Source organism: Suricata suricatta, chromosome 3, assembly GCF_006229205.1.
Source record: "Suricata suricatta isolate VVHF042 chromosome 3, meerkat_22Aug2017_6uvM2_HiC, whole genome shotgun sequence".
Classification (NCBI taxonomy): domain Eukaryota; kingdom Metazoa; phylum Chordata; class Mammalia; order Carnivora; family Herpestidae; genus Suricata; species Suricata suricatta.
This window is the reverse complement of record NC_043702.1, coordinates 32,268,599-32,290,156: the sequence shown is the minus strand read 5'-3', so window position 1 is coordinate 32,290,156 and position 21,558 is coordinate 32,268,599. Positions and strand designations below refer to the sequence as shown.

General features: G+C 42.2%; 1 protein-coding gene across 2 annotated transcripts in view; it reads right to left on the bottom strand.

Annotated features, from left to right (window-relative positions):
• LOC115286411 overlaps window positions 1-21,558 on the bottom strand; it is a 49,369-nt gene that overhangs the window by 19,314 nt on the left and 8,497 nt on the right. For both annotated transcript variants that reach the window (XM_029932948.1, XM_029932949.1), the window contains exon 2: window positions 8,504-8,605. In XM_029932948.1, the coding sequence (XP_029788808.1) occupies window positions 8,504-8,605 (102 nt within the window). The remainder of the gene's footprint in view (window positions 1-8,503; window positions 8,606-21,558) is intronic.

Here is a 21,558-nt window from a genome sequence, read left to right as displayed (position 1 = left end):
TCTCTCTCTCTCTCTCTCTCTCAAAAGTAAATAAACATTAAAAAAAACATTTAATAAAAAAAATGGAAGAAAGGAGAATTGCCTTCTCTACCTCACCAAAAACTGGAGAGGATTGAGGGTGGCAGTGATTTAGGAGGCATTTGGTGAACAGTCATGTATGGTCTGGGCTGCATAGTCCTGGCTTCCAAAGCCTTCATGCTGTCACATTGCCTATGGCAATGATTCAGAGATGGACATGAGCAGAGGCCCCTTGATGAACACTTCTCTTGGATTATCTCATTTAACTCCGACATTAGCCTATGGATTAGGAAATCTTCTTATTCCCCTCTACAGGGTGAGGAAACTGGCCAGTAAGGTTGAGCAATTGACTGAAGGCCACACAAGGCAGTGATGGAGTCAGCTCTTGAGCCCAGGTTTCCTGTGTAACTTTGAGCAAACTATTTCTTCAAGCCTCAGTTTTCTTTTTTATTTTTTAAAAATTTTAAAAAGTTTATTTATTCCTATTGAGAGAGAGAGAGCACACTCAAGCAGGGGAAGGAGAGAGAGAGAGGGAGAGAGAACCCCAAGCAGGCTCTGTGCTGCCAGTGAGGAGCCTGATGTGGGGCTCGAACAAATGAACCATGAGATCATGATCGGAGCCAAAACCAAGAGTTGGATGCTCGATCAGCCGAACCACCCAAGCTCAGTTTTCTCATCTGTAAAAAATAAAAGAGCTGTGCAGGATGATCTATAAGACTCCTTCAGGCCCAAGAATACTGGACTGCCATTCTTGACAGTTCTATCTGAGACTGTATCAACAAGCCAAGTCCACATTCCAGAGGGCATCCTTAGAGGATGTCTGTGGGGTGGACGAACTGGTGGCATGGTCAGTCCAGCCACACACACACACACACACACACACACACACACACACACACACTCCTGTGTAGGCCCACCCCTCCCTGGCTGCCTCTTCCAGGCCCAGCGGCTCCTGTGGGTTATAGTAGAGACCTGGCCTGTGGGGTCCATGCCCAGCGACAGGAAGTCTCCTCAGTCAGAGACCATGGGCCGCAGAGGAGGCCAGAGGGATGTGGCTTTTCCCAAACAGAGGAAATACTCTCCCTGGCACCCAGCCTCCCTGGCTCTGGGAGCAAACCCAGAAGAAAAGCCACCCTGCAGCCTGCTGACAGGCACTGTAATGGCAGCCAGCCAGCCGGTGCCCACATCCTTCAATCAGCCCATTCTCCTCACATCTTCCCCGGGGCGCTGCTCTGTTCCTCTCACAGGGTCTCACAGAAAAAAGAGCGGGGCTAGAGCAGATTGAGGCAATCCTGCTCCCGGTCCAGTCTCTCCACAAGGCAATTGCAAACAAAGGCTTGACTCTGTGGGAGTTGCTGGGGAGGCTCCAAAACCGGAATGGCTTCAGAGCCTCCAGAGAGATTTCCTGTCTCACCTTCACCCCCGCTGCCAACTCTTCCCAGAATATGAGATACGTGTATTCCAGAAAGCTCATGCTGACATGTGAGATTACCTTCCAAGGTGCCATAAACATACCAGAAAAAAGAGTCAGATTGCAGTTAGAGAGAGGAAGGGAACTTAGCCATCAACTGACTCCCTTGGCACAACCTTTGGTAGAGACCTCAACAACCGTTTGCCTCAGTTTCCCCCAGGGTAAAAGTGAGGGCCAGTCTAATGTGTGGCTGGCTTGACCATGGGAGCAGCTCTGAGACTTCAGTACATATATGAACATATGACCCTTGTCATGAAGACCTGAATTTTTTTCAAATTTACTGACACATATCATTGTGTAAGTTTAAGGTATACAACTGTGTTGAGTTGACACATTTATAAATTGCACAACAATTACTACCATCTCCATCCTGTGACATAGTTATCATTTCTTTTTTGGTGAGAATATTTAAGATCTCCTCTGGTAGCCACTTTCAAGTATATGATACAGGATTATTAACTAAAATCACCGTACTGTATATTAGATCCCCAGACCTTATTACCTTATAACCGGACGTTTGTATCCTTTGACCAGCATCTCCCCATTCCCCCTACCCCAAACCCTAGTAACCACCACTCTACTCTGTTTCTCTGAATTGGTCTTTTTTAGATTCCACATGTAAGTAGTATCACACTATATTTATCTTCCTCTCTCTGGCTTACTTCACCTACCATAAAGCCTTCAGAGTCCTTCCAACTTGTTGCAAATGGCATGATTTCCTTCTAGATCTAATGATAGGATAAAATATTTTTCCTATTTATCAATTCTTATCTGATGTAGATCTCGTGATCCATGAACATCCAGAACAAGTCTCTAAGATTCAGAATACAGAAGGCCTTACTTAAGATTTTACTGGGCCTGACAGGCACATGAAATAATGCTCAGCGTCACTCATCATCAGGGAAATATACCACACTGAGATACCACCTCATGCCGGTCAGAGTGGCTAAAATGAACAAATCAAGAGACTACAGATGCTGGTAAGGGTGTGGAGAGACGGGCACCCTCCTACACTGTTGGTGGGAACGTAAACTGGTGCAGCCTCTCTGGAAAACAGTGTGGAAGTTCCTCAAAAAATTAACAATGGAACTCCTCTATGACCCAGCAGTAGCATTGCTGGGGATCTACCAAAGGGATACAGAAGTGCTGATGCATAGGGGCACATGTACCCCAATGTTCATAGCAGCAATGTCAACAATAGCCAAATCATGGAAAGAGCCTAAACGTCCACCAACTGATGAATGGATAAAGAAGGTGTGGTATAGGGGTGCCTGGGTGGCTCGGTTGGTTAAGCGTCTGGCTTTGGCTCAGGTCATGATCTCACGGTTCCTGGGTTCGAGCCCCATGTCAGACTCTGTGCTGACAGCTAGCTCAGAGCCTGGAGCCTGCTTCAGATTCTGTCTCTCTCTCTCTCTCTCTGATCCTCCCCTGCTCATGCTGTCTCTGTCTCTCAAAAATAAATTTTAAAAAACATTAAAAAATAGGCGTGGTATACATATACAATGGAATACTACATGGCAATGAGAAAGAATAGAATCTGGCCATTTGTAGCACAGTGGATGGACCTCGAGGGTGTCATGCTAAACGAAATAAGTCAGGCGGAAAAGGACAGATACCATATGTCCTCACTCATAGGTCTAACAGGAGAAATCTAACAGGGGACCATGGGAAGGGGAAGGGGGGGAAGTTAGGGAGAGGGAGGAAGGCAAATCATGAGAGACTCTTGAATACTGAAAACAAACTGAGGGCTGAAGAAGGAGGGGGGAAGGTGAAAGGGGGTGATGGTTATGGAGGGGGCACTTGTGGGGAAGAGCACTGGGTGTTATATGGAACCAACTTGGCAATAAACTATTAAAAAAAGATTTTACTGGGCCTGATCCAACTTAGAGGAATTGATTTTTTTTAATGTTTCTTTATTTTGAGAGAGAGAGAGAGAGAGAGAGAGAGAGGAGTGCGTGGGTGTGCGTGCACATGCACACACACGCACACACACAAGCACGCGCAGGGGGAGGGGCAGAGAAAGAAAGAGAGAGAGAGAATGCTAAACTGGCTCTACTCAGTCAGTGGAGAGCCCAACTGAGAGCTCAATCTCACAAACTGTGAGATCATGACCGGAGCAGAAATGAAGAGTCTGATGTTCACCCATTTAACCAACTGAGCCACCCAGGCGCCCCAAGAGGAATTGATTTTTTTTTTAACGTTCAACAGAACAACCCATTCCCTGCAGCAGCTGGTAAATGAACTGCATGTAAAAGGTGTTGATCTTTGTGGACCCCCTGCAGTCCAGTTATAAAGTGCAGGGGAAACTCTGAGTCTTCACTGACAGCCAGAGAGACCAGTTAGTCAGCCATAGGCTGAGTCAGGTCTTCTCATCAATTTCCTTCTTCCTTCCACACAATGCAGAATATTCTTTCCAAAGACAAAGGGAAAAACAGGACCTAGAATGTTTTTTCAGGTTCCTCCCAATCACACACCTTCCTTCTAAGGAATCCCTATTTTCTCAATTGGCCAATATAGGGAACATGTATTATCAGGCAGGGTCCAAGGATTTCAAGGCACTATTCATTTAATAAAGCCTCTCTGTGGGCATAATAACAGCCAGGGTCTGATAAGCATAGATAAGCAAGTGAATCATGTGGCTGTCTCGGCTTCATTTTTCTCCCATCTGTAAAAAGGGAGATGTGCTTCCTTAGCTCTTGGGGTTAATAGAGAAGCTCATGAAATACCAGGGCAAACATTTGGACAATAAAGATTAAACCCTAATTGAGGAGTTTAGGGATGTTTTAAAGCTGTGTTCCTTTGACAAATTCAGGAGAGAAAATTATTATTTTGTTTGTGCCCAAATTTGCCTGGACATCCACTGTTACATGGATTTGGTAAAAGTCAGTTGGGTAGCTTTCCTTTCCTGGAAACTCTCTCTGGGAACTAGCAGGCTCCACAGACCAGACTCAGCTACCGTGAGGCCGTCATCACCCTGCATCCCATCCCTGTGCAAAAACACTTCCCCTCTGCCGCGACTATGGAGTCTTCAGACACAGCAGCTCCGAAACAACTTAAAGCAGGGTTTCTAGGCCCAGTGATGGTTCTGTGCAAACCCATTCATCTCTTCTTGAGTGGTCTCCTTGGAAGCCACAGTGAGATTTGGCCAGGAGAGGCTGGCTAGGGGGAGAGCCAGAGATCTGGACTTGGGGCAAGAACAAAGTTGACAGAGTCACGTGGGGCAGGAACCTGTGACCTCAGGCACACCTGAGCAGCCATTCCCCAGGGTTAAGACTAACAAGTCCCAAGACATACTTAGCCACCACTTAAAGCCATTAGATAAGGCCACTTGACCATCCAGATCTGGAACTATACCTCTTTATTTATTTTACAGATTTTGGCATCTTTCTATAAATGTATTTTCAGAGTGTTTACTTTTACAATCTAAATTTTTTTTTTTTTGCTTGTATACATTAAAAGCCCAAGACCCGGGTGGTGGATCAGTCAATTGAGCATCTAAATCTTGATTCTGGCTCAAGCCACGATCTCATAGTCTCAAGCCCTGCCTTGAGCTCTGCACTGACAGTCTGGAGACTGCTTGGTATCCTCTCTGTCCTCTCTTCTTTGCCCATGCCCTGCTTGCATGCTCTCTCGTTCTCTCTCTTTCTCTCAAAATAAATAAACTTAAAAAAAAAAAAAGCCTAAGACCAATGACCAACACATTAGTAGATATGCATTACTTTAGTTAAAAATAAATTCATTAATTCAATAGATATTTACTAAGTAACTACTATGTACCAGGCATTGTTCTAAGCTTTCGGGAACACTAAGTAAATAATACAGACAACAGTTCCTATAAGAGAGCAATAAACAAACAAATATATAAAGTCATACAGGCACATGAGCTGTGAAGATAAATTAGACAGGGTAAACTAGAGTGAAATAGTGGTAGACTCATGAGGGAAACTCTGAAGATATTTGAGTGAAGACCAGAATGATGTAAGAAAGGAAGCTGCAAATGTATCAAGAAAGAGCTTTCCAGGAAGATGAAACAGCAAGGGCAAAGGCCCTGAGGCAGGAATATGCTTGGCATGTCTGAGGAACAGCAAGACCTGTGGCTGAGGAAAAGTAGTAAGAGGACATAGACATAGCACTGAAGAGGCTGCTAAGGGCCCAAACAGGCTGGGCCATAGTAAGGCTGTGGGGTTTTATACCGGGATGGTGGGAAAACATGGGAGGGTTTTGAGCAGGGATGTGATTTGTGGTTACAGTATGAACAGTAAACTACAAGAGCGTAAGAAGAGGAGGTAGGAGACAACAGCAAAGTCCAGGTGAGAGAGGTGCCCTGGGCCAGGGTAGAAGCAGTGGAAGGTTAAGAAGTGGTTCTATATGGGACATACTCTTTTTTTTTTTTTTAATTTTAATGTTTATTTTGAGACAGAGAGAGACAAAAGATGAGTGGGGGAGGGGTAGAGAGAGAGGGAGACACAGAATCCGAAGCAGGTTCCAGGCTCTGAGCCGTCAGCACAGAGCCCGATGCAGGGCTTGAACCCAGGAACTGTGAGATCATGACCTGAGCTGAAGCCAGATGCTTAACTGACGGAGTCACCCAGGGGCCCCTGGGACATACTCTTAAGGTAGAGCCAGTAGCATTTGCCAATAGATTGGAATGAATGAATCAAAACTACTTAAAAAAGAAAAATCTCTCAACAAGTCAACTAGGCCTCTTTGAGCTAAGGAAAATGTCCAAGGAGGCTTTTTATTTATATATTCATTTTTCTTAATTTTACTCAGTTCTTCAATCATGGACTATTAGATTTACTACAGCAATGAGTAGAGTTTAGTTATGTGCCCAAATCAGGCTCCCCTTGACCATGTTTCTCACATGCCAGGCCCAAGAAGTTAGGACCACACAAATTTGTTCATTAGAAATTCCACTACTAATTTGCTTATTCTGTATGCTACCTTGAGATAAGTAGGCCTAGAAATATTTAACTTGTCTAGAAATACATGCTATTAAACTTGAAGACATCAGTGAAAAGTATTAATGGGAATTGTAGTGCAAAGGCTGTGTGATTTTTCTAGCAATAACTACGGGGGAAACACTTGTTTTTTAAAAGAAAACATTTTAAAAGTCTGAACGCATGAAGAGAAAAACCCACACTGTTTCAGAATCTAGGCAAAACAAGCAAAAATAAAACAAAACCAAAAAAGCCTCATAACTTGATTCCTGATGTCACTGTGAATTATCCTCTTTGTCATTTCCACCCACAGCATAATGACAGACAAATTACATGCCTGAAGTCACACCCCAGGCTGAGGCCTAGACCTCCTATTTTCCGTTTTCCTCAATCAGACATTATAGAGGCAAGATGGATGGATCTAAAGGAAACCTGGTGAGGATAAAAATAATTTATGGGGAGCATAAATGTGCTATTTATTGGTTTTAATACAACATGCTTCATCTTGCACTTTATACAAGGTGTATTTGGATCAGAATATCAGAGCTAATAAAAAGAAGAGATTTTCCCTGACTAGAATAATAGTCACAGATATATAAGAATGTTGAGATTATCTGGTTCAGATTTAAGATATCTGACAACCGGAATATCAGAACTGGAAGGTGGGTGGACCCCTGGACTGGTGCCTACTGGTTCAATATCAACCTTGAACCCTCGAGGAGCCTGACATTCAGGGAGGTGTAATAACCTGACCACCGTCACATAACTGGCTAATGGATGAGCTTGTCCAAAAACCAGTGCTTCTTCTACCACAATACTCTGTCTCTTATTTAAAATTAAATATCAAGGGTGCCTGGGTGGCTTAGTTGGTAGAGCATCTGACTCTGGGTTTCGGCTCAGGTCATGATCTTAGGGTTGTGAGATCTAGCCCCACTTTGGACTCTGCGCTGGCAGCATGGAGCCTGCTTGGGATCCTCTCTCTCCCTCTCTCCCTGCCCCTCCCCTGCTTGCTCGCTCTCTTTCTCTCTCTCTCTCAAAATAAATACACTTTTAAAAATTTTTTAAAAATTAATCAATTAAATTTAATTTAATATCAAATATAAATATCAAATTTTGAAAAAAGAAAGGAGGGGAAGTAGGTAGCTTTTGATAACAGAAGACAGAATGCTCTGCCAAAATATCCAGGAAGCTGGATAATGTCGAATGTTGGCAGGAGTAGGGGAATTTAGGGACCCTTGTCCGTGCTGATGGGAGTGTGGGGTGTTGCAGTAGCTCTGAAGAGAAGTCTGGCACATTTGGTGAAATTAAGTAGAGGCAAACCTTGTAACACACAAATTCCACTTCTGGGCCTAAATTCCAAATATATTTTCTAACCTATATTGTAGGTTGCAGCATTATTCATGGCAGTGGGAAATTGGAAGCAATCAGAATGTCCACACTGGAAAAGTGAAAAAATAAGATTGGTAAATACACACCGTGGAATATTCTGCAGCATATAAAATCTTGGGGCTATAGGGCACCTGGGTGGCTCAGTTGGTTAAGCGTCTGACTTCAGCTCATGTCATGATCTCACTGTTCATGGGTTTGAGCCCCACATCAGGCTCTGTGCTGACAGCTCAGAGCCTAGAGCCTGCTTCAGATTCTATGTCTCGCTCTCTCTGCCCTTCTCCACGCATGTGCTCTGTCTCCTTCTATCTCTTAAAAATGAATAAATGTTAAAAAAATTTTAAATAAAATCTTGGGGCAAAGAAAGAAAAAAGAAAGAAAGAAAGAAAGAAAGAAAAAAAGAAAGAAAGAAAGAAAGAAAGAAAGAAAGAAAGAAAGAAAGAAAGAAACAAAGAAAGAAAGAAAGAAAGGGAAAGAAAAAGGAAGGAAGGAAGGAAGGTAGGAAGGAAGGGAAAGGAAAGAAAAGTAAAAGGTAACATGAGATATATAGTAATACCAATTTAACACTGCAACTTTCACAACCTCTGATCCCGCTGACCCTCCTTTTCTGGATTATTTTTCCAATAACACCTACCACCTTCTAATTTACTGATATTTATTTTTATGCATATAGACTATTGTTTCTCACCTCCTGTTAGCATGGACATTCCTTGAAGGCAGGTATCCCTGATGATTTTGTTCACTTATGTATCCCCAAATGCCGGGCACATAGTAGGTACTCAACAAATACCTATTGAATGAATCAATGAGAAAGACAACAACATACATCTTGTAAGAATACCATATAAACCAAAAGATCTACTTTAAGCACATGAGAATAGTGCTCACATAAAAGCTCAGGCAAAAAGGGCATGAAGGATGAGATGGAGGCTAGAGGGGCCATACTGTGCAGAACATTCTGGACTAAGAAGCATATCAGTGTATTCTTAGTTCCATTCATTCCCACCTCTGGGTGGCTGGCCTCGACTTGAGATCAGCCATGCCTAACTTTTCCAAGACATCAGGTCTTGAAAACATAAACATAATGATGATACAATCTTGTCCTGGGAGACCAGAATTCTGAATGGTTTCAGGTGAGTGGTTCCCCCAACACTGTTTTAGGAAAGGTGTTAGCTGCAGGGTCTGTCCTGGGGTCTGCTCAGGCCCCTTTAGAAGTCGGGCCAATTTTTAGATTTGGAAATCCCAACAGGTTCACATGCATTAGCAGGTTTAAAACAAAACAAAGACTGTATTCATCCTAGAAGGTACCTTATAAATCATCAGTTTCCTCACCAGTAGCATGAGAAATATCTGGGGAGCTTTGGAAAACAAATTCTCAAACTTAATCCCCAAGGAGATTTCGATTCGAAAGATCTTAAGGGACCAAGGAATTTGTTATGTTTTAACTCCCCAAGTGACTGTGGCCCAGCCAGGACCAGAGATCCCCCCCAGCTCCCCACCCCCATTCTGTCAATCATAATTGCTTATTCCCCAACCTGGCCCTCCCCAGGGAGGCAGGAAATCTGTGCTTCCCTCCATTCCCCTCAGGAATGCTGGAGGGGGATTCAGGAGGGAAGCGGTCAGAACTCAGGGCGGAGGTGAGCAGATAATGGGCCAAAACAGCCCCTCAGCCTTGCTCTAGTATCAGCACTGCAGGCCCACCCACCCCGGCCCTTGGTCACTAGGAGACCTCATGTGTACACACAGGCCCTAACCTGCCCCTGTGCCCAGATTCACCACTTTTCAAGCAGCTCTCTCAGCCTGCTTTGAACAAAGGTGATTGTTCTCCCAGTAAAGGACCACAGGGAGATGTCTGTCTACCCTTTCCCTTCTCCCCCATTCCTCCAGTCTCTGCTCTCTCACCTTGAATCCCCGGGAGGGAAGGCGTCCTAAAAGGACTGCTCTTGGCTACTTTTTCCTCTCCAACTTGAGAGTCCCACGCTCTAATGCGTAGTTATTTGTGTATGAATCCCTCCTCCCAAGTGAACACTCTCCAACGGTCAGAGGCACATTTTCCACACTGGAAGATGTGGTGTGGGAAGAGGAGGGATTTTTAAATATACACATTTGAAGTTGCCAACCTTCCTGTGGGAATCATCCTATTATTTAAAGGATGGATTGTGCCTATCCCTGCCCCCACCTGATGAAGCTGTAAATTGTAACAAGAGAATCTGGCTAAACAAGTTTCCGATTCAAATGTTATCTTGTGGACAAAGAACTCTTTGAATATGGTTTCTGTTTGGCTTCTTATGATGAAGTAGCAAGTTAGGTTTCAGTGTTGCTGGAATTCTCTCCCTTCAGCAGTGTTGGGCCGGCCACTCATAGAGAGGGCAGTGTTAGGCTGGATGGGGGCACGGGGAGCCACGTGGCCAGGAGGGCTGTGGCCAGGTCATTTCCTGCTAATTAACACATGAATATTGATAATATTTCTCTCTGGGGAGCTGCCCCTGATAAGGTAGTCCTTCCCCTCGGGTCACCACGTCATCAATAAGCGGAGGGCCCGTTTCTTGGAAGAGCCCATAATCCAAACATGCTTGGGGCAGGTGATTGATAGAAAGCTCCCATTTTAAAAGGTTTCCAAATCTAAACAAAATGTGTCTGGTTACTGACAAAATTAAATTACCCTCTGCGGGAAGAACTTCTCCTTCCAGTGAAAACAAAGTTATAGTTACAGATAAAATAGAAACTTGGACTTAGATTCTTAGAGGCTCCTAGCAAACGTGATTGTTAACTTTTTGGTCTAATTTTATTTTATCTTTGTTCCATTTTGATAAACTTCATAAATGAGAAGGTACAAAAAAATATTTTTTGGGTAATATTTGAAGGGTCAAAAGTCCAACAGACTCTGGTTGAAAGTACCTGGAGGCTCAGGTTTTAAGTCTCTTCTCTTGGCTGTTCTGGGAAATATCACTTTTACTCTGTAGAAGCACAACAACTAGCCTGCCCAGAAGAGAAGGAAAAGGTAGGAACTCTCCTGTTCTGTGGCCTTTCCTCCTTGGAGAAAGATTATATTTAACACCCCACCTTTGTGGACATTTCTCATCAGTCTTTCTTCTCACTTTCCTTGCTTCCAGAAACGTAGCAAAACTGGAAATAGCCCATGAGGATTTCAGTCTTTAAACTGGCCAACAAGTGAGCTGTTTCAGTCAATCATTTTACTTACTCAACGGTCTTTGTTGAGTTTCTGCTTAGGCTGCCACAACTTCAGGCTCTGAGAAGGATATGGGAGTCTTCAAGGGAGCTAATGTTTGTAAAGTACATTCCCGTTTACAGCATGCTTTCACTCGCAATAACTCAACCGGATGCCAAGAGAGAGGGAAAATGTATTCTGGATTTAAAATGCTTAGTTTGGGAAGAGAGGTCGGGTTGCAAGAAAAGAAACCTCTAGAGAATGGTACAAGGCCTCGCTTAATCCAGGTCCAACCCGGGAGAGACATATCAAAAGTGCTGCAGCCCAGAGAAGAGAGATTAGTAAGACCCAGGCCCCCAGGTGCTCTCATCCAAAGAGTCTAGAATTTCCAATTCTCTGGGTTTGGTTTGTTAAATGCTTCAGCTGGAAAGATGTCTTCCTCTGAGACCCAGACCTCAACAATACCGCCCCTCTCTTTCCTTTGAAGCCAGTTTCAAATCTCTTCCCTGACAGAGAAACTTTATCTTCCACATCCTCTGCACTCTTCTTGGTTTCATCCACGGACATGCAGCCAGCGAGTCCAGCTGGACCCTGCCACAATTCTGTTCTGAAGAGACACATGTCGTTGACATGGGTTTATGTTTGGGGGAAAATTTGCTTTTATTTTGCTTTTGATTAATGTGCTAAGATGTTACATTAGGGAAGGCACCCCCCCTCCCCTCCATTGTGGGCCCCACGAAGCTGGTTGGGTTCTCAGGAGAGCAGCTGAGGCAAATGTGAGTATGAGCATTCCCGAGGCTGGGCAGGGCTGCACGTTTTGAGGCAATGGCTCTTCCACCACACGGTCATCGCACTGGAGAAAACACCCTGAGCAGCCCAGCTGCAGCACTGCTGGCAGCAGAGAGCTGACCATGGAGGGAAAGGCACCCAGCCAACCCTTCCGGTCCTTCACAGCCTCCCTGAGATGCCTGTGGTGGGTGGCAGTTTCCTCGCTGGCCATGAGGCCACTGACCCATCACTGGGCGGGACCAGTACTCAGGTACCAGGCTGAGCCGTCTTGTGTGGACTCTGGTGGCCCTGAGTTACCATCACTACAATTTACTACCACTGTTGTCCAAGACCAACCACCTGGACCCCCTTTCAACCAGATGGCCCTTCCTTAAATTCCTCCTGTGTAGAAATTGCAGAGCCTTGACTGTTGGTATGGCAGTGATTTTAAAATTCGGTTCAGTTAAGAACAATTTAATGAGCATCTTTATCTCAATTCATTTCGCATTTATTGACCCCTACGTGCCTGCCAATGGTTATACAGCAGTCAAAGAAGCTGGCCTTCAAAGTTTAGCAAAGTTCAGGACAGTGCGAATCATTTATTCTTCCAGTCTTCCTGAAAAAATACCCAGATGCTCTTTCCCCACTTATTTGGCTCCCCCAGCAAAGATATATAGCTATAGCACTGGCTAGAGTATTAGAAAACAAGAGGACAGGGGTGCCCAGTATGGCTCAGTCAGTTAAGTGTCCAACTCTCAGCTTTGGCTCAGGTCACGATCTCCTGGTTTTGTGGGTTCGAGCCCTGCATGGGGCTCCATGCTGACAGTGCAGAGACTGCTTGGGATTCTCGTTCTCCCTTTCTCTTTGCCCTTTCCCTACTCACACAGTCTCTGTCTCTCTCAAAATAAATAAATAAACTTTAAAAATTTTAAAAAAGCAAGAGTACAAATAAGTGTTTATAGTTAATAATTATTGATTTGAAAGTTGTTGAGTAATCTTAAAATTTCTTACGACAAGAAAAAAATTGTAACTGTGTGTAGTGATAAATGGTAACTAGACTTACTGTGATGATCATTTTGCCAAATATGGAAATATAAACTAATCATGTTGTACATCCGAAATTAATATACATCAACTACACCTCAGTAAAAAAAATTTTAGTGTATTTAAAGTCAGATATGGGTTAGGGTGCCTGGCTGGCTCAGTCAGTACACCATGACACTCTTGATCTCAGGGTTGTAAGTTTGAGCCCGACATTGGGTGTAGAGATTACTTTTTAAAAACTAATTAAAAAGTACTTTAAAAATTAATTTTTAAAAAGTCAGATATGGGTTCAAATTGCAGCTTTACTACTTTTTTTATTAGACATTAAGTTACTTAATATCTCTGAGTCAATTTCATCATTTGTAAAATGGTGATAAAAACCCACTCTTTAAAGGAATTGTGTGAAGTTTAACAAGCTAACAAGTGCAAATTGCCAATTTTGGTGCCAGACACATCATCACAGACCTTGTCAAATGGTGGCCGCTATTGTTGTGATGGTTACATATTATTATTACTATTGCTATGACTGTTACTAACAGGTTTGTGCTTTATGAGGGAGAGTAGCCTTTTAGTGACAAATAATATGGGAAAACCTTGGGATACATCCCTTCTAGAAAGCAGCATACTCTTAAGTCTCAAGTAGGGACACATCACATTGTACCAATTTGGATTTTTCATTGAATGCTTTATCTTTCTGGAGGAAATATCTAATTGAGTTTTGTTTTGTTTTTGTTTTTAATTTACATGTGATTTTCAGTTGATTCTTCCTCCTATGGGAAGCAGTCTTCTTCTTAAAAATTAAGGTGTTGTCTGCCAAATCTTCCAGAACTCTAAATGAAGGATGTTAAGTTGGAGTACTACTCTGAGTTACCAAAGGATGGAAGAAGTTACTTTAAAAAATAAATAAAAAATAAATCATGATAAAATCATCATCATCTAAAAATGCTTTATCTATGAACAAGTACTGTTTGGTTTTTCATTTTCCCTTTTTTTAACTTGGGGAAGTCAAGAGAGTGCTACAAGGGAGAATGACAGCTGGTCTCCTTTCTTCCATCACCTTAGACAAGGAGAAAAATTCACCCAGGAATCAGTCCATTCAAACCAGATCAATAATTCATAGCTGAGTTTTTAGTGGTCAGCAAACAAAAATATAGAAGAACTCCTATGTTGACTTTAGTTTTGTTCCACAGAAAGGATTTTCAGTTTTATTTATTTTTAAAGTTTTACTATTTTAACCATTTTGGGGGGAGAGAGAGAGAGAGAGAGCACACATGCACAATCGGGGATGGGGTAGTGGGAGAGAAAAAGAATCCTAAGCAGACTCTATGCCTTGTGCAGAGCCCAACTCTGGCTCCATCTCACAATCCTGAGATCATGATCTGAGCAGAAATCAAGAATTGGATGCTTAACTGACAGAGCCACCCGGTGCCCCAGATTTTCAGTTTCAAAGATAATCTTTAGTGTTGGCTTATTAGGCCCACGAAGATACTAAACTAGACAGATATTTCACATGCATAAAACAATTTCCTTCAATCAACATAATAACTATAAAGTGATTTTCATGACATCCATTTTCAAATTTGGCATTAAGACCAATTCACAATTTGAGTAGAGTTTTCCTATTTTTATTGCCAATACATTCATATGTGCATTTCTCACCATTTAAATCAGAGGGAGAAGTTTCATCTAGGATTATTTATTTTCACTCTTTAATTTTAAATCATGTGCCTCTGGAGAATGTATCTTTTGTATAATTCTATTTCCAAAAATCCAAAGGAAAACAGAATATGAGGTGCTATTGGTTAGTTTCTTTAAAAGGTTGTTCAGAGGGGTCTCGCCTGAGCTGTTTTTTTTAAAGTCATATTTCAAGTCTTTGATCTTGACAACCCTGAAATACTACCTTACGATTACATCATAACTATGAAATGGCTTTTGTTGGCTAGTGGAATGATTTTTCAAAAAGTTTCCACTAAATACACAAATATTACAGTTAAAGGATGTCAGATATTCCAAATGATTAGTGATGGTATTAAAATTGCAAGTATTGCTATATGTTGTACCCCTAATAATTCAGAATATTTTCTGCATGGCATTCACCTAAGTAATCTGGTTTTTTTTTTTTCCTTTTTAAAATGATGGGTAATTTTTTCTTATTCTTTAAGCATGCTTTGCTATTTCTGAAAGCCATTTAAGCCATTAATTTTTTCTCAGTTGGGAAAAATAGCTTATATTCATACAAGAGTCAGTAGAGCCACTGAACCAAATTATATCTACCACCATTTCAAATATTTATTAATTCAATAAATATTTACTGTAGAGTGATAACATATCGTATGATACAAATGCAACTGTGCACATTTAGCCCACTTTTCCCCCACCAAAAAGAAAAAGAAAAAGAACACTTTCAGTAGTGTAGACATTTTAGCCACCCAACCACTCACTTAGTGACAGGGCCCAGAGTCAGCCAAACAAGGGGCATGGAGCTGCTGTCAACTAGACTGGTTTTGTTTCCCTTGTACCTCGCAGAAGTGAGGTTGAATGTGAGGCTAGGGCTTGAAAGTGAAATGTTTGGGTACCTCAGGGCCTCTAAATAAGAGCTAGCTGATTCCTCTGGTTCCCAACCAAAAACAAACAAACAAAACAGCAGTCTAAACCACTGCTGAAGAAAAGCGTGGCTCTGTGGGATCCAGTGAGGTCTGTCCCTCTATTGTATTTCATAAGCCACTGAAGAGATTTTTCAAGCATAATCTTGACTCCAAAGTTTATTTGTCCTACTCCTTGTATAGATACTTAATGCAGTCAAGTAAGGTGCACCTGTTGTATACAAAGTTTTGTGCTGAAATACAGGGGGAGTTCCCAGTTCATTTAGTAGGCAGTTTAGAGATATGAAAACAAGATTATTCATACACACATACAACTTGAGAATGAGTCACATTTTTAGAGTTGGCCAATCTTGACATGTTCACTCTAACCTAATATTTATTTTACTAATCTTTACTTTTCTTATTAGGAACTGTGAGCATGTCAAATGATATAAATTTAAGAGGTGAGATAATACGACTTTTTTTTAAGTTTATATATTTATTTTGAGGGGGGAGGGGCAGAGAGAGGAGGAGAGAAAGAGCCTCAAGCAGGCCCCATGCTGTTGGTGAGGAGCCCCATTCAAGGCTCAATCTCAGGAACTCTTAGATCATGACCTGAGCCAAAATCAAGAGTCCAATGCTTAACTGATTGAGCTACCCAAGCACCCCCAGACATATTTATTTTTAAGTTTCTGATTTTAGAACTAATTATGGACAGCACTGAAGATTTTATGTTTGTTGGTGGTAGCTTTTTAGAACAAGTTAGTGATTTAAAAACAGAAGCTTAGGGACTGGCTGGCTCAGTCAGTGTAGCATGTGACCTTGATCTCAGGGTTGTGACTTCAAGTGTCATGCTAGGTATAGAGATTACTTAAAAATAAAATCTTAAAGGGGCACCTGGGTGGCTCAGTCGCATCCGACTACAGCTCCCAGCTTGTGAGTTCGAGCCCCGCATCAGGCTGTGTGCTGACAGCTCAGAGCCTGGAGCCTGCTTCGGATTCTGTGTCTCCCTCTCTCTGACCCTCCCCTGCTCACGTTCTTTCTCTCTCTCAAAAATAAATGAACATTAAAACATTAAAAAAAATAAAATATTAAAAACAAAAAAAGAAGTGTAAACAGAGAGTTTTATTTATTTGCTGATCCCTGAGAAACATTAGCCTTTACTAATATGTAAAAGAAGGCTTTATCAGTATTGTAAATATCAGTAACATATCTAATATGTATATACTGTATACTTATGTGCCAAAACATCAAACATTAGTGGATACATATATGCTGGGTTTGATGAATTGCCTCCTTGCCCCCAGTCTCCGTTGCACTAAGTATGAGATGCATCATGCCAAGCATTTTCTCCTAATTGTTTTAATGAAGGATCTTTTCAAAAAAGCTAATCCACCTGTTCCTAATTCAGTTACAGCTTATTCCCTTAAGACGTTACCTTGCCTGAGCTAGCTCTATTCAAAAAATCTTTTTACTTGCTTTTTTAAGGTTTCTTTGCAAACAGGTGGTCCTTCAAACAGCTGGGGGCCTCCCCAGCCCTCAACTCATGTTTGATTCAAACTCAGAATGAGCCTTGTTTAATCAATTGGACTCCCCAAGAGGTTGGAAAACATACCACCCTATGATCGGGAGGAGAGAGCCGTGAAACAAGCATTGAATTTTCTCAGAACTCAAACCTAATCCTTCCTTCTGTCCTCATAGGATCAAATGGAAATTGAAAAGGTTACATGCAATGCCTCATTCCAGTTGACCTTTTCAGTTTAAGAGAAATAAGGACATAAGATAGGGAATGTCACTTTTAGACAGAGGCCCATCTTGTCTGGGCAAAGGATCATTGTGAGGATTACATCAACGGATCTTGGTAGCTTGATTTTAGAACTAGAAAGGATGGCAGGAAACGGAAAGAACATCCTCATTAAAGCTGATTTACTGGAGAGGCTCAAAATCCTCCTTTCCTCTTTGGTATCACCCAAGTTACTCATGCCAATTTGTGAAGCTGCACATCATTATTTTAATTGTCTGCAGCCCTTGGGTGAGTTTTAATAATCTCATGAGGTTGGCTACAAGGACTCTGGACACTACACTTAAGAGTTTTCACAGAGATATTAGGTGGCCACCTAAATCGAAAAACTAAAGGAGTATATTCATTGATAAGCTTTATTTTTTTTAGTATTTAAAAAAAATTTAATGTTTTTATTTTTGAGAGAGAGAGAGTGAGCGTGCACGTAAGCACAAGTCGAGGAGGGGCAAAGAGACAGAGGGGGACAGAGAATCTGAAGCAGGCTCTGCACTGACAGCAGAGAGCCCAATGCAAGGTTTGAACCCACACACTGTGGGACCATGACCCGAGCCTGACCTGAGTTGAAGTCGGCCACTCAACCAACTGAGCCACTCAGGCACCCCTCATTGACAACTTTAGAATAAGATTTGGGGTATTTTGTTTCCTAATCTTATACCATAGGAGCTGATTGGCCTCTGATATAATATAGATAAATTGGAATCAGGCGGGGGCAGAGGTTTTATTTAATCAACAAAACACTGCACAAAAGTAGTTCTGAATTTCCCAGCTTTCCATGGTTCTCTCTTCTGTAGGTTCATCCCTGAGGAAACTGTTCCCTTTTCTCCAACCCTCCCCACAACTTTCCTAGAGGAAAAAGCCCTGGGGCACCTGGGTGGCTCAGTTGGTTAGGCATCGGTCTTTGACTCAGGTCTTGATCTCATAGTTCATGGGTTCAAGCCCCACATAGGGCTCTTTGCTGACAGCTCAGAGTCTGGAGCCTGCTTTCGATTCTGTGTCTCCTTTCCTCTCTGCCCCTCCCCAGCTCACACTCTGTCTCTCAAAAATAAATAAATGTTTACAAAATTTTTATTTAATTAGAAATAAAAGCCCTAAACAAAACCTCCCCTTTCACAGAATGTTAAGGATCAGGCCAGAGCAAAAGGGAAATCAGCCTGTGCTGGAATTAGCTACACACAAGTCCTTTCTATTGTTCTTCATTCCTCCTTATACACCTTCATACATTTTTCACCCTGGAGAACCCTCCGGACTATGTCTCAGAGGCCTTCCATAGCACCTAGCTAAAGAGCTAATGAACCCAAGGGTCTGGCTATAGATTCCACCCACAGCCTTGGGTGCATCCTGCCTGAACTTTTGCTCTTTACTCAAAGCCACATGATGAATGGAAACTTTACACATTCTTTGGATGCTCCTGGTTTTTGAATCACTGTTTAAATGGGTTTGACATTAAAAAGTTTGGAAACTTTTTTAAGAGAGAAAGGGAAGAAAATGAGAGAAAAGAGGGGAACTATCTGTCCAAAAAGTAGGTGAACCTACATTATCTCAGAGCAGACTCACACAGTAAGCTAGCCAGTGGTCTTCTGGAAAGTAAGTGTGGTGTGAGTTACACCTAGATGGTCCCATCAGAGACCAGAAGGACTGTTACTGCTGTCACCCTTCTGTCTGGATATTTCTTGTAATATTCTTCAACATTGCTCTCAATGTGTGTGATTCTAAATCTTTGTGGCCACCCAGAGAAAGATGAAGTTCAGGCAAAGTAGAAGTAAAATTAGTTTCTTATAGTTCTGCCTTTCAGTGAGCACTAAAAAGCAAGGGAGTTGATAAGGTGAGCTGGGCTCTCTGTAGAATCTCTTGGACTATAAGAGAGGTGTAGCTAAGGGTGGCCCACCAGGCTGTTCTCCAAAATAAAGGGCAAGATCTTTAGTGCACACTGTGCCAGAGAAACTGGCACAGAGGAAGTCAACCCAAAACACCCTTATTTATAAATATTTCAGATTCACTGTCACACACAAGGCAGGGGGATTGATGTGAGATGGCAATGGATATGGAAAATGGGGTAAAGGCAAAGCGGGGAAAGTGAAATAACCAGAGTTACGTGAATATAAGGAGACAATGAAGGGCTGTGGAGTAAATGTAGAGGGCTGGTTGCTGTTGAGACTCAGAAAAATTTCTGAATTTCCTTGAACAAATCAACAACATATTTCTGCCATGAAGATACAAAGAGTGTTGATGAACCAGCCCAAAACAATCTCCAAGAGCACCAATCTGTTTGCTTTCCCAATATTTTCCCTTCTATTCCTTACAATGCAGGGTGACGTTGATTTTTTAAGCCTAAATGAACTGAGGTTAATCGAATTTTGAGGATTTTGTAACAGGCTTCAGATTACTGGAGATACTCTACTTTGTTGTGAAACTGCAGCTGGGAAGTTCCTGCCATCCCACAGATCTAAGCCTAGAGGAGCAGACTGACCACCTCAGGGAAAACAAGAGTAGGAACAGAAACCCTCTCTCCAGGTATAAGTAAATAATAAAAAGAAGAAGTGATTTTATTTAATAAATGATTTCATGGCCTCTAAGATCTGCCCTTCCGGGATCCAGCTGTGCAGCTAGCACTGTGTGCTCTGAGGTGCGGATGGGTGGGTGGGAGAAGCCTGCCTGAAGCTAGGGCCCCTGTGGCACTGGGGACAATGGGAGAAAGGCCTGGCTTAGAGCCTTCAAAGATAAGTCCAGCAAATTGGTAACTTTCCCTAAACAAAGAGCACACACAGGCACAAGCACTTGATGGAGAACAAAATTCTATAAATGTTTCCTTCTGAGCAAAGTTCAAGGCACAGGCCAGCCTTTCCCCATAGAAAAGGAGCAAGATGATGGAGACAATTACACTCACTGGTTTTCTTTGTGCGGTCATGATTTTCCATGATTTGCCAGAAGTAATAATATACAGAATGAGACAGATAAGCCATCTAACATGAACACCACTGAGCTCACACTCAATCTCCTGTTAGAAAAGAAGTCTCTGAAATTCTTCTACTCTGAAATAACTCCTTCCTTTGCCTCCAGACCAGCCTTTTCAGAGAGCAGCAGGGGATGTTTTCAATCCTCTCCAGCTCAATGCTACATCTAAAGGGGAGAGAGACAGGCTCAGCTTCATCTACGAAAGCGGTACAGCAGATGCTGCCTTCTGTGTGTCCAGTGATAGGCAAAACCCTGGGGGAAATACAGAGGAACAGTACCCATTTCCTGCCCTTGAGAAGTTCATGGTTTCATGGGGGAATGAGGCGCCAAGGCTTCATACATAGTAGCTGCTCCTAAACGGGGGCCATGGTTGCTAGGCAGCTGGTCCAGAACAGCTAGTCAAGTTGGGAAGTCAAGTCCTGCTTTTAGCTCTGCCCCTTGACATGTGAGATAAGTCACTTGTCTCAGGATCCTTCGCCTACAGAGTAATACATATAATTAGGAATTACTTACCATCTCTCCTATAATGAGATATAGTTGCATATGCCCAGATATATTTTAATGATTCAAATTAAAAGGGAACATAATTCTGTTCCCAGGTCATCTTGAATAAAACCCAAACACCTTTTCCCACCAGTCTTATAGATCATTATTATATTTCTTTGGTGTCCTCTGAAATGCCATTTCACAAATTCAGTATTTGTGAGAGAATGAGCAAATGACTCAAGAATCATTTTGATTTCTTTGAATCATTTACTGGATCCTCATGCTACAATGTCTAGCGCTTAGCCAATGATGCCCTTCCTTAGGTCATGGACATCTGCCCAGTATTCATTTCTCCTTTTTCTAGTCTTTGCAAACTATTGCTCCTTATTAGATACAATCATGTAGTCCCTTTATGCAAACTTAGGCTAGGCGAGAAACACAACAATCTTGAATGTTCTCAATAGTGTTTGGAGTTCAATGGAGACTGCTGTATCCTAAAGAGATTATTCCTTAGTTCCTGCTGTCTGTACCCCAAGGCTTGCCCTGGCTCCTGTCCTCTCTGAGCCTGTATTTTCTGCTTCCTATCTAGTTCTGTGACCTACCTTGATATCCTTAATAAAAACCTTTTATGCTTAAATTAACTAGAGTTGGTTTCCATTGCTTGTAATTGAAGTATTCTAACTGCTGCACGCACCTTCAGAAAAGGTCCAGGTAATTAAACTGGGATACCAAAATAGAAAAAGAGAACTTTCAGTGCTAAAAGAAGTCTTCAAAATCTAGTCCAACCCTTTTATTTTGCAGACAGTCTGACTCAGAGAAGTTAAATAACTTGATCAAAATCCTAACATCCTGCCTCCCTGTCTAGGAAACTTTCTACTTTTCTACTGTTTCCTGTCCTGAAGTCTCTTCTAAGGTTATTGCCTATGGCTGTTTTCATCAAG